Genomic DNA, 16179 nt, shown 5'->3' with positions numbered 1-16179 from the left:
CGGTTGCATTGGTTCGAGTCCCGGCCTCGGCTGCCATGGCAGGTGCGGAGCTGGAGCCCGAGGACGGCGGCGGCGGCCGGGCTCGCCCAAGCCGGAGCGGCAGCGCCGCGCGGGTCGCCCCGCTGGGCCCCGAGCAGCTGCGGCAGGTCCTGGAGCAGGTGACGAAGGCGCCGCCGCCCGTCGCGCTGCAGGATGCGGTGCGGCGGCTGCGGGACGCGGCCCAGCAGGCTGCCCCGCCGCGGGGCCCCGGCGCTCCGCCGCCGCCGCAGGTGAGGCGTCGGGAGGGACGTGGGGAAGCAGAGGCCGGGCGGACACGTGCGCGGAGCTGCCGGGCCGCGGCCACGCTCAGGCTGTCCCTGCGCTCGGCCCCCCGGGGACGGCGCTCCCCGCCCCAGCTGTCGCCGCCCGGCGTTCGCGGCTCCGCCAGCCCTCCTCGCCCCAGGAGCCGGGCCTCGGCCGGGCCCTCTGCCCGGCGCGCCCGTGCGCCCTGCGCCTCTTGCGGGGCCCTTGTCGTTCGTCCCGCGCTCACTGGGCGCTGACTGCGTACCCGCCAGCGATTGTACATTTAATGAATGAAACGTGTGAAAAGCACTCTGTAAACGACGGCGCCTCATGTCTCAGTGGCATGATTTCCACGGTCACACAGCTCTTGGCGACTTAGGGCAGTTGGGGCTGGAGCAGGGTCTCCCAAGGCCAGAGGATGCACGCTAGCATCCAAAGCCCAGGTCTCCTTTCAGCACGGGGGTTGTAAATGACATAGCGCCTCTCCTTGTGGGGACACTTCCGACGCTGGGAGAATTAGGCAGAGAATAGAATCAACAATCCTCCTTGTTCCCCCCCACACACCACACACGCACACCCTGAGTGATTTCGGCTGCTTGGAATTGTACCAGTCAGTGATCCAGACTGGAGAGGTGTCTTGCTACAGTTTGAGAAGACAACTGTGATTCTGCCCGTACTGCTACTGCCTAAGGGTGTGACCTTGGGTGACTCAACTTCTTGGGGCTTTGCTTTCCTTGTTTGCAGGCTCATTAGATGAGTTTTCTGGCTCTTACTCTGCTGAGGAAACAAATGCCCCCCCCCCCCCTCCAAGCCGGACTCAGCAAGTCTGTGGAGTCAGAGGGTGACAGTGGCTGCTGTTTGCGGAGACCCAGCCTGGCGCCTGGGGCTGCGCTGGGCTGCGTGGTTCTCAGCAGCCACACAAAGGTGTTCCTATCAGCATTTTACAGATGAGAAACAAGCTCAGAGAGATTGAGTGACTTTGCCCAGGGTCCCCACCCCCATGTGTGGCTGCACTTCTGGGACTGTTGAATGCCACAGCTTTTTGGGTTTGGCGTGGCAACTTAGGAAAAAATCCAAAAATGACATTTTTCATTAAATGAAAGCAAACGTCAAGTTTGGCGGCATGATTATATTCTGTCGCTAACCTAATTGGAATGATATAAATCAGCGGTTCTCAACCTGTGGGTCGCGACAGGTTGATATAAATTCTACCTGAATTCCCAATAATGTAGTTGTGGCCTATTCAGCTAATACTCTGGGTCCCAGCTGCGCCGTGGCTCGGCAATCCATCTGTGTTGTGTACCTCGCCCCCAAGGAGGTTGTAATCTAACCAGGGAAGTAAAACAGAACTCAGATGACTTCTGATCACAGTGAGAAAGCTAGAGACACAGGTGGAGAACTAAGTGCATTTAGAGAAAGGGAGAGGTTATTTCTGGCTGAGGGGATCAGAAGCAACTTTGCAGACAAGGTGGTGTCTGAACTAGATTGGGAAGGGTGAGTGCCAGTTGAAATTGAGTAAGAGGAGAGGCAGTGTTAGGGGTGGGGTGGGTCAGAATGCACAGGCCACGTGGATATGTACCCCCGTGGTTCAGACTTTGGTTCCCATCCTTCCCCATCCTCCCTGTTCCTGTCCCACAGAAACATTTCTAGTTTCCTCTAACGCGCTGCGCCCTGGTGTTTTGCTTTACATCTAGAATACCTTTTCCATCTGGCAAAAATTCTACTTAGCCTCCAGACCTCCTGCAGAGGTCACCACTTCTGAGAAGCTTACCACTCCTGGGCTGTCCCTGCCGCCTGCCTCTCACTGCACCTGTTGCCCCCTGGTGGCATTGTTTTCCTGTCTGCCTTCCGCAGGGAACCGCATCTGCCTGCCGAATCAGCAGCAGAGCTTTTGAAAGGACAGGCTTTGGGGCGGGAGACCCTGATTCAGCAGATCTGCAGGTGACAGAGGCAGGGCGGGGGGAGGAGGGGGATCTACCCACCTCCTCAAGGGTGAAGGAGGACTCTGCTTATGTTTGTAGATTGGCAGCCAGAGACACTTAGTAAGAGTCTACTGTATGAAATGAATATATAGCAAAGTATCAAGTATAATACCCACACAAAAACTAGTGTGCATAGCAGATTAAAAATTGAGGCCATTTTCGCCACTGCGGTAATCTTAAAACAATAGGGTTTGGCACATGCACCCAGATTTAAAGGTGTTATCAGATAGTATCCCAGGAGCTAGAGAAACATAAGTAAATAAGTAAATGGAAACAAATGTGATTCTTGAAGTATAAATCTAATTGTCCTTTTTCCTTTTTTTTTTTTGAGAGAGAGAGATAGGAAGGGAGAGAGATGAGAAGCATCAATTCTTCCTGTGGCTTCTTAATTGTTCATTGATTGCTTCTCATACGTGCCTTGACCGGGGGCTCCAGCTGAGCCAGCGACCTTGAGCTCAAGCCAGTGACCAAGGGATCATGTTGATGATCTCACACTCAAGCCAGTGACCCCCGCCAAGCTGGTGAGCCCACATTCAAGCCAGATGAGCCTGCGACCTCGGGGTTTCAAACCTGGGACCTCACGTCCTGGGTCAATGCTGTAGCCACTGCGCCACCGCCTGGTCAGGCTGTCATTTTTACTGACCCTCCATTTGGTCAAAGGCCAAGTCTAAAGAGGGCCTGTTGGTGGCCCCATATCAGCGGTTCTCCACTGGAGACGATTTTGCCCTGCGGGGACATTTGGCAGGGTCTGCAGACACTTTTGACTGTCGCAACGTTGGGGGGTGCTGCTGGCATCTCGTGGAGAGAGGAAGGGATGCTACTCCACATCCTGCAGTACATAGGACAGCCCCCACAACAAAGAATCTCTGGTCCGAAATGTCAGTGCTGGGCTTGAGAAAGCCGCTCCGGTTGTTGAGGGTTGTCTCTCTTCTCTCCTTGGAGAAAGATGCACGCTCGTTATTTCTGCCCTCTGAGGGCAAGGACTTTGTTTTGCTGCCCCTTCCTTGAGCCTGTGGCAGCTGTGTCCCTAACATTTATAACATCGTCTGTGGCACGGGGTCACTGCTCCGTAACTATTTGTAGAACATGGTTGATTGCAGCTCCCGCCCTTGGTGGGTGCTTTGCTGGTACAGACGGTGCCGCCTTTAATCTCCTAGACATAGAGCTCTGTGCCGATGCCAGTGTTTCTTGTAGGATTCAAGAAGCACGGGCGTTTAAAATTTTTGCTAGTTGTTAAAAAGAAAAAGCTTGTTGAAGATATACAGCCCCACTTCTAGGTATGTACCCTGGAGAAACATCCACGGGTGTACACACACACCGGTGAGGGTTCAGGGCAGACCAGAGAGCACTGGGTTGGAGACCCACCATCCGTCAGGAGAATGTTGATGGACACCTGAGAGTTATGTGCCTTGATGTCAAGGCATTTCACAAGCAACAGAGCGAGTAAATATACCTGGAAAAGCCCCAGCAAGTTGCAGGAGATGGTGATAACGCACTTACCAATTTTATAGGTTTTAAAATTTAAAAACCTGTGCAAACGGAACTACATATTTTTTTTTTTTTTTTTTCATTTTTCTGAAGCTGGAAACAGGGAGAGACAGTCAGACAGACTCCCGCATGCGCCCGACCGGGATCCACCCGGCATGCCCACCAGGGGCGGTGCTCTGCCCACCAGGGGGCGATGCTCTGCCCATCCTGGGTGTCGCTGTGTTGCGACCAGAGCCACTCTAGCGCCTGAGGCAGAGGCCACAGAGCCATCCCCAGCGCCCGGGCCATCTTTGCTCCAATGGAGCCTTGGCTGCAGGAGGGGAAGAGAGAGACAGAGAGGAAAGCGTGGCGGAGGGGTGGAGAAGCAAATGGGCGCTTCTCCTGTGTGCCCTGGCCGGGAATCGAACCCGGGTCCTCCGCACGCTAGGCCGACGCTCTACCGCTGAGCCAACCGGCCAGGGCGGAACTACATATTTGTAGGGATATCTACACATGTAATATAGGAAGATGTGTGAGAAGGATGGTCAACAGCATGTGGAGGTAGGGTGGAGAAAAGGCGTGTGGCGTGGGAGGGTAGGACAGGGTTAGGCTGTGCTGACTGCATGTCTCAAGGTGGATGGGGCGGACCTGGGTGCATTGTTTTTTATGGCTTTTTCGGTTTCTAGAATTTTATTAACAACTTTTAAAAATGAGCCTACGTATTGAATTGAGTCCAGTTTTGAGCAGAGAATTCCAATAAATACACGTGTGATAAAATTATAAGAAAGGATATTTCTTTCTTTCTTCCTTTATTTTAAAAGATTTTAATTATTGATTTTAGAGAGAGGATGGAGAAAGGCAGGGGGAGGAGCCGGAAGCATCAACTTGCAGTTGCTTCTCGCATGTGCCTTGACAGGGCCAGCCCAGGGTTTCGAACCAGCAACCTCAGCGTTACAGGTTGATGCTTTATCCACTGCGCCATCGAAGGCGGGGCTGGAGGGATATTTCTTAATGGCCAAGAGATCAGTTCAGTGGATTATGATTAGTGTTTTCTAAAAAGTGATGCAGAATAGATACTATCAGAAGGCATTTATGTAGGAAGTGAAAAGTTTCATGAACTTTTAATATTATTTATGTATGCAAATGTTTACACACTAACCTATGGATATGATGTAAAATATATCACTGTGGTCCGGTCAGAAAGGTTAAGAAACATCACTATACTGTAAGCATAAAAAAAAAAAAAAAGGAAAAAAGAAACAGCACTATAAATAGTACAGATACATCATATAGACTTTTATATACATGAGATGCATTTTGTAATATAGAAAAAATGTCAGCGGTAGATTTAAGATAAGAGCAAAGTTGTAGAAACATTGATAAGCGAAATTCTTTCTCTTTTCTCTTTAAGCAACTGGAAGCCATCTGTGTCAAGGTAACGTCCAGAGAAAAGAAAGGTCGGGAAAGGCCCGTGACCCCACTAGCCACCATCCAACCCAGGACAGCCAGGCCGAGCCCGCCGGCCGGGAGGCCCTGCAGCGTGTCGGGGCTCAGTGTCCCCAGCCCGCAGCTGCTTGGGGCCCAGCCCCTCCTGAGCGCCCGGCCGCAGCTGCGGTTCCTGAGTAGTTCGCTGCAGCCTCCCGTGCAGGTTTTTGTGCAGAGGCCGCTGCCCACTCGCCGATCAGTGCCCGCGAAGAGGGTCGTGGCCCCCCAGGCTCGGAATGGACCAAGCACCACGCTGGCCCCTCAGTCCACTTCCGACCCACCCGCAGCAATATCTGTTTCATCCAGTTCAGCAAACTTCCTTGTTTCCACCTTGCGTACAAAACACACTGAGAAACTAAAACGGTCTTTGAAAGTGAAAACACGCTCTGGACGCATATCCCGACCTCCCAAGTATAAAGCCAAAGATTATAAGTTCATCAAAATGGAGGATCTGGCCGACAGCCACCTGTCTGGTTCCGACGACTACTCGGAACTGAGTGTGGAAGAAGAGGAGGAGCAGAGGGGAAAACAGGCGCTCTTTGACCCACCGAGCTGCTCCCTGAGGCCCAAGACCTTTCAGTGTCAGGCCTGTGAAAAGTCCTACATCGGAAAGGGGGGGCTGGCCCGGCACTTCAAACTCCATCCGGGCCATGGCCGGCCGGAGCCGGAGCCAGAGCCAGAGCCGGAGCCGGAACCGGAGCCGGTGCTGTCTGAGAAAGCCTGTGCGAGCGTGGTCTGGGGCCGCGCGGAGGGCAGGGCCGCTGGCCCGACGTCCCCGGGACTGTCCACATCAGCTCTTCTAAGTGAGGAAGGGGCCCGGTCTGCACACGGTGGCATGCAGGTAACGTTTGTATCGGGTGGCAGGGTCCTTCTTGCTGCCCGTCATCCTTAAATGAACCTTTACGGTGTCTGAGGGGGGTTTAGGCGAAGGCTCACGTGGAACCCCAGTCATTGTGTGGGGGATCTGAGACCCCGCCCTGGCAGCCCTGCTGCTGGGTAAGTGAGGTGTGTCTTCTGTCTCGTGTATACCGCGTGGCTTCAGGGGTGCGTTTGCTGGGGACGCCGGGCCCGCTCTTCAGATCTGCTCGGTAAGACTGCTCACAGCACGCTCCCGGCTGACATGACAGCGGGTCCTGAGAAAGGTCGGGACTGGGGACAGCCATCCACAGGGCTGCTTCCCGGGGCATCAGCCGTGACACACCTGGCGCCTTCTCTCCTTGTTTTGCCCCTCCTGACACGGTCTAGAACGGGCAGTCTGTAGCAGTTGAAGAAGCACTGGTGTCTGAACCAGCAGATGGAAGTGATTCAGCTCTTTTGAGAGCAGAGAGACACCCGGGACCCAAACGGGACTGCTCCACGGCTCCTGCAGGGCCCAGCACAGCCGTTCCGGAGCGGAGCAGAGCAACCAGGAGCAGAGCCAGCCTCCAGGAGGTACGTTGCTCTTAGACCCTGTTCTTGAAACCTGTCTGGCATGGTGTGTGGCAATTCGCTTTTAGGCTTCTGAATTTAAAAGTCAAATACCCGGAGAGCTCTGCAGGTCACCTGGAGGTACTGGGACGAAGCATGCCATAAATTCGAGGACAGTATTGCCTGAAATAATTCAGGTCTACCTGCTTGAAATGACCAGAGTGCCTCACCGGGAGCAAGAGCTGCTTACCTTTTATAAGTGTTGGGAAAATTATAACCTGTGTTTTCATGGAAGCCATTTAGAAAACAATAGACTTTGTTTTCTTTCTCTCTCTCTCTTTCTTCCTTTTTTAAGAAGTTTTAAGGTATAAAAGTGTGTTTCGGGTTTTGAGCCCTGGCACCTCCATCCCAGCCCCTTGAAAATGAGCGGACTGAATTTAGTGGGCTTGACTTGGAAAAGTGGGACACTCAACTTATTCTAGTTGCCTTTAACCAGAATGTATTTATTTACCTGGTAATGTCTAGTTGGATATCCTTTTTTTTTTTTTTTCTCCAAATGAATGTTTTGGGGCAATGCTGGTTAACAAAACTACACAGGTTGCAGGTGCCCAGTTCTGTAACATGCCATGTGTATATTGTACCGTGTGTTCACCACCCTAAGTCTAGTCTCCTTCCATTTCCACTATCCGCCCCCACACCCTCCGCCACCTTCCCCCCACCCCGCCGGGATATCGGAAACAAGAGAAGTAGAAGATAGCAAGACAGTGTGAGATAAGTTAGTGATTCCCGAGACAACGAGCCCGTGTCGCAGCCAGCAGTCGGGGGTCCAGGTCCCGCACGCCAGCGGAAGGCGGGCTGTCAGAGGAAGTGGGTTTCCTGGAAAGCTCCATGAGATTATGGGTTCTAGCGAGAAATGTAAACCCTGCTGGGTTAGTTTTTTGTTTTGTTTTTTTGCGGTGAGGACTTGTTAACTAATCTGGGAGGACTAGTCTTTAGGAGTAGGAGGTAGTCCTTGACTAGTTTCACTGGTTCCATGATAGTATCCTGACTTAATAGATGAGAAACCTGAAACCCAGAGACGCTAGGTAACTGGCACAAGGTCACCCTGCGGGGGACAGACCCAGACCCTGAATGCAGGGTGTTTGGTGTCTACATGTGGGCGGGCATCTGATGCCGGTGAGGCCGTCTGCTCGCAATGCCGGCCACCTGATTCACAGTGCCGCATCCGGCATGCCCAGGGCGGAGGACTGCTCTGAACAGGCCCGCTGTGACTCGTAGCGGAGAACCCTTCAGAAATGGCATTCGTGTACACACTAACTGCCCAATAGGTTATCAGGTGCAAGATAGACACAGTCCCCACTCTGGGGGAAAGAGGACAGCCACACAAATCAGTGACAGTTGTCAGCGGGCATGAGTGTGAAGCAGAGGACTGCTGTAGGGCAGGGTGTGGCCAGGTGCCACCCACACTCCGGCCTCCCCCACCTCCCACACCTCCTAAAGTGTTGCAAACCAGCTGGTCATTTTTCTCTAAGGGCTTTTCCAAGTCATAAACACCTTGTCTTGCAAATGAAAGGTCTTCCTTTGGCTTTTCTGTTTTCTGACGATCTGCTGCTCCCTGAACCCCCTTCCAAACTTCGCAGTTCCTCACTGATCACTCCTCCGACCTCCCTGAGCCCCCACATCCTCCCTGACCTCCTGAGACTCTGTCTCAAGGGCTCCCAGGTCGCCTCACCTCTGGCTGCCTCCTCGTTCTCAACCCCCCTTCCCTCTGCTGACGCCCACCTCTCAGGAGCATGAGCTCCCACTTCAAACAGCTCCACTCTGGCTTCCTGTCCCACCCTACCTTGCTGAGGGTCTTCCCGGTGCTCAGCTGGGAACCCAGGGGCATCCCTGGCCCCCCTTACCCCTCCACCAGCCCCTCCAGTGGTCACTGAGCCCTGAGGACTGTGCCCTCCTGCATCTCTCCCTGACACCGACCTAGCCCTTCTGTCACCTGTCGCCTGGGTCCTCCTCCTCTCCCACCTGCACTCTGGGCTGGTGTCCTGACTGGCTGCCTTGGACTTGTTTGCATTTCCGTCTCCGGCACTGGCTGGCGAGCCCTGGAGAGAAGAGAACCGTTTCCCCATCCCTGAGCCCTCATCTGGAACCTGGTACCCACTGCGCACTCAGGGCTGTGGTGGGGGAGCCAAACGCCGAGTCCAGAATTGATCACAGGACTTTGCTAACGGTTGGACGAGGGAGATATTTAATAAAGCAAAACATTCATTGTTTTAGGGTTGTTTCATCACAGAGACGTGGGGACTTTTATGTTCTCTGTTGCTCCAAACTTGTTGGCCGATGGGAGAGTCTTGTGGGTTTTCAAAGACATCAAACACTTTCTTCTGGTAGTTTCTCCACCAGTGTGACCGGGAGGATCTGGTAGAACTGGCCCTGCCTCAGCTGGCTCAGGTGGTGACCCTGTACGACTTTCTTCTGATGAAGGTGAGTCTTTGTGTTTTTATTTATTTATTTATTTATTTATTCATTTTAGAGAGGAGAGGGAGAGAGAGAGAGGAGAGACAGAGAGAGAGAAGGGGGGAGGAGCTGGAAGCATCAACTCCCATATGTGCCTTGACCAGGCAAGCCCAGGGTTTCGAACCAGCGACCTCAGCATTTCCAGGTTGACGCTCTATCCACTGCGCCACCACAGGTCAGGCAAGTCTTTGTGTTTTTAAATGACCTCAGGGATGATTAGAAGATATTTAGAAAGGCCTTCATATTTACCTTAGAAAGAGTCCGGCTTTTTTTTTTTTTTTTTACAGAGACAAAGAGAGAGTCAGAGAGAGGGATAGATAGGGACAGACAGACAGGAATGGAGAGATGAGAAGCATCAATCATTAGTTTTTCGTTGCGACACCTTAGTTGTTCATTGATTGCTTTCTTTTTCTTTTTATTATTATTATTATTTTTTTATAGAAACAGAGTCAGAGTGAGGGATAGGGACAGACAGACAGGAATGGAGAGATGAGAAGCATCAATCATTAGTTTTTCATTGCACATTGCAACACCTTAGTTGTTCATTGATTGCTTTCTTATATGTGCCTTGACCATGGGCCTTCAGCAGACTGAGTAACCCCTTGCTCGAGCCAGTGACCTTGGGTCCAAGCTGATGAGCTTTGCTCAAACCAGATAAGTCCGCACTCAAGCTGGGGACCTCGGGATCTCGAACCTGGGTCCTCCGCATCCCAGTCCAGTGCTCTATCTACTGCGCCACTGCCCGGTCAGGCGAGCCCGGCTTTTTGGAATCACCCCCACCCCCTTGGGGCAGAGCTGAAGGAAGGCTGCTGGTCATGGCAGATGCCCGGGTGGGGCCATTGTCTGTGCCAGGCCTCCCACAGGCCCCTCCCTCCCGGACTCCTTGACTGCTGTAACTTGGTGTGGGAGACACAAAAGGGCAGTAGCAAACCTTGCCCAGCCGAGGGCCCCAGCACCCACCCACCCACCCACAGCCTTGCTGGCCTCGCCCACGCCAGCTCTTCCTCACCAGGCTCTACTCCCTGGGGAGACCACTCTGGTGATGCAGTCCAGGCCTCCTGCACTTCCCACTTCCCGGAGGTGCCAGCACTGCTTCCCGGGGAGAGAAGGCCTGCCCCCCCCCCCCCAGTGGGCCCCAGGAACATACCTGTCCTCGGGCCTCCCTGCCGTCCCCTCTGCTCCCCAGGACCATTCCAGTGTCACTGCCTGCCGAGCACAGTCTGGGCACACAGGAGGCTCTCCCTGGGGAGTGAAGGAGACGCCGCCATGGGCAGGCCTGGGCCGAGGGCTGCGGAATGTTGCCCTTCCGTCCTGGAGATGTCTTTCTGTATTTCCCCTATCAGTGCCTCATGATGAAACATTTTTGTCATCTCCATCTTCACTAAGGTTGAGAGAGTTCATCCAGCAAAGCCTTTTTTCCCAGCTGTGTACAAGGAATTTGAAGAGCTGCATAAAATGGTTAAGAAAATGTGTCACGATCACCTCCACAGCTCTGGCCTGTGCTCTCGGGAGCCCCTGGAAATCAGCAACAACGAGGTAGCGGCCTTGCGGGGGAGAAGTTTTGCTCACTGAGCCAGCCTGGGGCAGGGCGTCTGCTAGAAATGAGAGCGTTTCTGTGGTGACGTCTTCACTGTCACCTGCTTCTCAGCTCTTTTTCCTGTCAAGTGCAGACTTTTCTCTTCATATAAGGGTGAGAAATGCTTTTTTCAGAAAACTCAGAAACGCAGATAAGCTAAAAGGAAATTTACAGCACCATACTCCCCTCACTGATGATCAGCATTAATGCCATGGTTAACAGGTTTTTCTTTTTCTTTCTTTTTCTTTTTTATTTATTTTTTATTCAGTGAGAGGAAGGGAGGCAGAGACAGATTCCCACATGTGCCCTGACAGGGATCCACCCGGCAAGCCCACTAGAAGGCTATGCTCTGCCCATCTGGTGCTGCTCCATTGCTCAGCAACTGACCTCTTCTTAGCACCTGAGGTGGAGACCATGGAGCCATCCTCAGTGCCCAGGGCCAATTTGCTCCAGAGCCATGGCTGTGGGAGGAAAGAGAGAGAGACAGAGAAGAGAGAGAGGGAGAAGGGTGAAGAAGCAGATGGGTGCTTCTCCTGTGTGCCCTGACTGGGAATTGAACCCAGGACTTTCACACACCAGGCCAACAATCTACCGCTGAGCCAACCGGCCAGCGCCTAGGCCTTTACTCCTTGCCCATCTTTCTCCTTAGGTTGCCGAGTCATTAGGAATCACAGAATTCCTGAGGAAGAGGGAAGCACCTGCAGATGGCACGCCGCACACAGGCCCCGGCCAGGCGATAGCTGGGGAGGAGCTGGAGGCAGCCGGCCCAGGAAAGAGGGAGAACGAGGTGGGCGTGGTGTTCACAGGACCAGGTCACGGTCTGTTCTGTGGGGACGGTTGTGGTGCAACCCCTTCAGCTCTGGGCACTTCCCAGGACAAAGGGGTGCCGGTCTGGTCCCCTGCTTCTCCCTCACCTCAGTGATTGGCTCTTCTCCTCCTAGACCGCAGAGGAGGGGCTGGCCTCAGCGAAAAGGACCAGGAGGGCGACCCTGCCTGAGGAGGCCCCTGAGCCTTCTGCCCCAAGCGGAGGAAAGCAGGAGCCGGCCCAGCGTGCCCCGGCGGCCAGTGAGGGTAAAGTGCTCGTCCTGGTTGTGCCCTGTGGCCTGCTTCTCGGGGTGGGTGCCCTGCGCCCACTTGTAAGAGAGCCCTCTGGCTTCTCATGAGTTTTATCCCAGCTTCCCCATGTTCAGTCATTCCACATCCATCCCTGGGGACCTTGAGGTCTTCTTGGGTCCTGCGCTGAAATGAAGAGTTGCCGTGTGGTGGTGGGTGGTATACTGGCAGGGGGTGAGGGGGTTACACCCAGTCTGTGGCTTGGCTTTTGTGAGACTCGGCTCTAAGTGCCCGCTAAGAGTTAACATTTGAAAACAAGACATATCCTGGCTTTTATTCCTGCCCTGGCCAGAACCTATCCATCAGACACTTTGAACATATGGCTTATTGAGAATCATGATAAACTCTCTAAAAGCTTATCACTGCCGCCTGACACCCTCCGTGGTGCAAAGGTCTCTCTGCCTTAAAGAGGCATCCTCCATTTTCAAGTGTATTACTTAAATCTGTCGTAGGGAGGGCAGATTTATGGATGAGAACTCTGGCAGCTGTGCGGACCCGGGTCCCCGTGCCTCACAGGTCTGGATTTTCCTCTTGTGGCTCCATCTGTGCTACAAAGTGCCAACCCAAGGAGCAAAAGGAGGGTTTATGTTTTCCCTTTTTCTTTTTTTTTAAGAAAATGAGTTTGGACCAGCTTGTTTGGGGTAGTAAGTGCAGTGGACAGGCCATAACACAGCACATGTATGACCCCCTGTTTCCCACACCGTGTAGGTTTTGCCTCTGGAGTAACTGGGAACGCCCCTCACTGCCCTGAAGAAGGCGGCGTTATGCCGGTTTCCCATAGCGACACAGGCATGTCACAGGCGGGCCTGCAGCCAAGAGAACGTGCTGACTTAGCAGCCAGGACCCGGTCTGCAGACCTTGCTTCCCCTTTGTCTCGGGATGTCAGTGGGCCCGGTCCGTGTTCTCAGCTGGGACAGCTTGGGACGCTGACCCGGGAAAAGGCGGCGGCACTGCCCACAGAGAATGCGCAGGGACACTCTCCAGACCCAAACGCTGGGGACAGCCTGGGGAGCCCGGGACCCTGCATCAGCTTGGTGTCCGAGGGAGGAGTGGCATCCCAGCTGCCTGGCGGGTCTGGAAACACCACCACAGAGGCGGGAGAGCTCCGCCAGGTGCCTGGCTCCCACGTGCGCGCTCCGCAGCCCAGACCTGGCGAGGCCCCGCCCCCTGGGGCTGCGGCCCTCCCGCCGGAGAAAGGCGTGTCCTTGCACGTCACGGCCATGCCCTGCGGCAGCACTGTTTCCAAGCCAGGGCCGCAGCTCAGCCAGGACGGGTCACTGTCTACTGAAGGGGGTCTCGGAAGCCATGTGGGGGACTTGGACCAGTTTCCCTGCTGGACCAGGACACACAATGACCAGAGAGAGCTGGAGAGCATCGTTGCTGTGGGTGAAGCTGTGGCTTTTGAAATCACCAGTGGGTGCCCTGAGCTGTCCCAGGAACAGGAGCAGATATGTATTCAGGCTTCTGAGGGGATTATCTTGTCCCATCCAGGTTCCATCGTGTCTAGGGAGGAGGACATTGTCGTACTGACTGAAGCAGAGGGGCCTGCCCTGCAGGGGTCCCTCTAGAAACCCTGGGCAGAGCCCTCACCTCAGGGTCAGGTCAGGTCATAACCACAGTCCTAGAATTGGATTTATTTTACCCAAAAAAGGTCTGTTTCAAGCAATGTCTATTTTTCTAATGTGAATGCTGACACATAGGAATGTTTTATTTATAAAGAACGTCTTTCTACCCCACGGTCTCCCTTTTTCCCTGTCGTCTCATTGTCCTGGTGGCTGCGGGTCACCTCGTGGTGCTTTCCCCGGTGGCCGCGGGTTACCTCGTGGTGCGTTCCCCCGGTGGCCGCGGGTCACCTCGTGGTGCCTTCCCCCGGTGGCCGCGGGTCACCTCGTGGTGCGTTCCCCCCGTGGCCGCGGGTCACCTCGTGGTGCGTTCCCCGGTGGCTGCGGGTCACCTCGTGGTGCGTTCCCCCCGTGGCTGCGGGTCACCTCGTGGTGCGTTCCCCGGTGGCTGCGGGTCACCTCGTGGTGCGTTCCCCGGTGGCTGCGGGTCACCTTGTGTTGCGTTCCCCCCGTGCGTCCCCTCTCAGAGCTGCCGAGGACGGCGGCAGATCCGCTCACAGTACCCGACTGCCTGCCTGCTCCCCAAGGACTGGCCCCTTTCTCCTCTGTGACATGCTGCTCTTTCACCAGGCTTGGTTCATAAACTAGAAGCTTCTGCTAGGTTCAGTTAAAGAAAATAATAAGTAAATAAATAAGCTAGCCATTCTGGGCAGCCTTTGATTGGAAAGTAGGAACAAAAGTTGTCTCTACTTTGCACTGTATGAACAAGGAGAGGGAGGCAGAAAAGACCGAGCTCCTAGTCCTTCAATGACCCCTGCAGGGTGATGAACGCAATAAGCTGGACCCCATCTGACCGAGGTCCAGGCTGGGGCCTCTTAAGTATGGACTTATTTTCTATCTGTAGGACATCGCTCTATTTGACTACCCTGATGTGCCGTAATTTCGCCACTGTGTGCGCGCTACGTAGATGTGTGGGGAGTTGACCGATGGAATGAAGCACATCCTTGCCACACTGTACGCGGTTGAAAGCGCAGGAGGCTGTGGCGGCAGCAGCCACAGATGACCTCAGTATGGCTCATGGCCCGCGGGGCGCCAGGCAGGATCTACTGGGGCCTGCGCGTGGGGTGCCGTGCTGTGTCTGCTGGGGCAGGTTCCCAGGCCCCTGCGTCCCGGGACAGGTTCGCACAGCATGGCTGGTCACCACAGCACCACACTCACCGACAGGGTCCGGTTACGGAGAAAGCAAGGGGAAGTCGCCCTTTCTGATCGAGCACTTTCTCTTGTATACATGGTACTTACCCTCTGAGATTCTGGAATTAGGGGTGGGAGTGAAAGGCCTCAGCGCGCAGACACACACTGCCAGAGGGGCTCCATCGGGTGGTGGTCCGGGCCCTTGGTGAGGACCGGCATTTTAGCAGTTGTCACGGTGCCCTGTCCACATCCAGCAGCTGGCCCTCGCCAGCGCCGTGGCTCCAGGTCCACCCACGTCTCCCTCCCCACATCCACGTTTCCGTGCCTACCAGGTCATAGGGATGGCGACAGCTGAAAGGGAAGAAGGGGACCATGGGACAGTTGGTCTATAATGCGCTCTGTGATCCCTGTTTTTTGGGTTTTTAAAAAGATTTTATTTATTCATTTTTAGGGGAAAGAGAGAGAGAGAGAGAGAGAGAGAGGAAGAGAGAGAGAGAGAGAGAAGGAGGAGGAGGAGAGGAGCAGGAAGCATCAACTTCCATATATGCCTTGACCAGGCAAGCCCAGGGTTTCGAACCGGCAACCTCAGCATTCCAGGTTGACACTTTATCCACTGCGCCTCCACAGGTCAGGCTGTAGTCCCTGTTTTTAATATAAATTTTTATTTTCATCCAGGGAATAACATGCCCATAGTTCAAAATGTCAAGCGCTACCAAAGGGCCGCAATGAGCAGTGTGTGCCCTCTCCTCAGCCTTCGGCCAAAGCGACTGCCTTCCCCTCCTGCTGCGCGTCCGGACCACGGCTGTCTCGGGGCTCCCCTGACTCGTTTGTGTTAGAGGGTATCCACAGAGGAACCACTGAGACATGGGGCAGGGCGCACGCACCCTCCCCTCTACACTCTTGTTGTCCCTGTCTCACAGGTCTGTGTTGTATTTGCTTTATACACTGAAATGTAAATTTGTTCACTGTGAGCCTGTGCACTAGGATGGCATTTTCTGGTGAGCTTTTGTTTATCCTGGAGATAATTTCCTTAGTTGTTGTTGTTGTGCTTTTAGTTTTTCCATTGACTTGAGAGAGAGAGAGAGAGAGAAAAGAGAGAGAGAAGCATCTACTTGTTCCATTTAGTTGTGCACTCAACTGCTTCTGGTACGTGCCTTGCCGGGGATCGAACTAGTAACCTCTGTACACGGGGGTGGCACTCTGTCTACTGAACAAAATCATGTATGTGTACAGTTTAAAGTATCAATTTTCTAAGACTTATTTTTTAAAAAACAAAGCAGCCCTCCTTTATTATTTATGATATGCAAATAGTCTACATATTGTCTCTATATGGTACATTTGTGATTACTTTCTTGCTTTTGTGTTTCCTGGAGTTGTGTGTGTTTAGTTTCAATTAAAGGTACTTACTGTGAATTCGTCCCCAAACCTGTCCCCAATCCTTTCCTCTGTTTTGTTGGTACTTTTATGTTCCTTTGCTGTCTCTTGGGCAAGATTTCTGGTGGCAGAGGACAGAACTGTGACGAAGCCACTATGGTTAGAAGTCTGGTATCGGTTCTCTCATGACTTGTTTCTTTCAGATAAAAATTGTTCTGCAGGTTAT

At 53.6% G+C, this 16179-nt stretch overlaps 1 protein-coding gene across 1 annotated transcript; it reads left to right on the top strand.

Annotated features, from left to right (window-relative positions):
• Positions 1–23: 23 nt before the first annotated feature.
• ZNF839 (zinc finger protein 839) lies at positions 24–13565 on the top strand. The gene is made up of 8 exons (XM_066342820.1): positions 24–269; positions 5143–6057; positions 6462–6647; positions 9012–9104; positions 10524–10673; positions 11363–11500; positions 11655–11784; positions 12535–13565. The coding sequence occupies exons 1-8, from the start codon at positions 36–38 to the stop codon at positions 13392–13394; spliced, it is 2706 nt and encodes a 901-aa protein (XP_066198917.1). The 5' UTR covers positions 24–35; the 3' UTR covers positions 13395–13565.
• The last annotated feature ends 2614 nt before the right edge of the window (positions 13566–16179 follow it).

The sequence above is a fragment of the Saccopteryx leptura genome, chromosome 6, assembly GCF_036850995.1.
Source record: "Saccopteryx leptura isolate mSacLep1 chromosome 6, mSacLep1_pri_phased_curated, whole genome shotgun sequence".
Classification (NCBI taxonomy): Eukaryota; Metazoa; Chordata; class Mammalia; order Chiroptera; family Emballonuridae; genus Saccopteryx; species Saccopteryx leptura.
The sequence above is the reverse complement of the archived record's forward strand: the minus strand, read 5'-3'. Positions and strand labels throughout refer to the sequence as shown.

Bases quoted from the DNA above. Each gene is read 5' to 3' on its own strand.
- ZNF839 (XM_066342820.1), top strand. From the start codon at position 36: ATGGCAGGTGCGGAGCTGGAGCCCGAGGACGGCGGCGGCGGCCGGGCT. The intron at 270-5,142 runs GTGAGGCGTCGG...TTTCTCTTTAAG, and splicing joins GCGCTCCGCCGCCGCCGCAG to CAACTGGAAGCCATCTGTGT. The intron at 11,501-11,654 runs GTGGGCGTGGTG...TTCTCCTCCTAG, and splicing joins CAGGAAAGAGGGAGAACGAG to ACCGCAGAGGAGGGGCTGGC.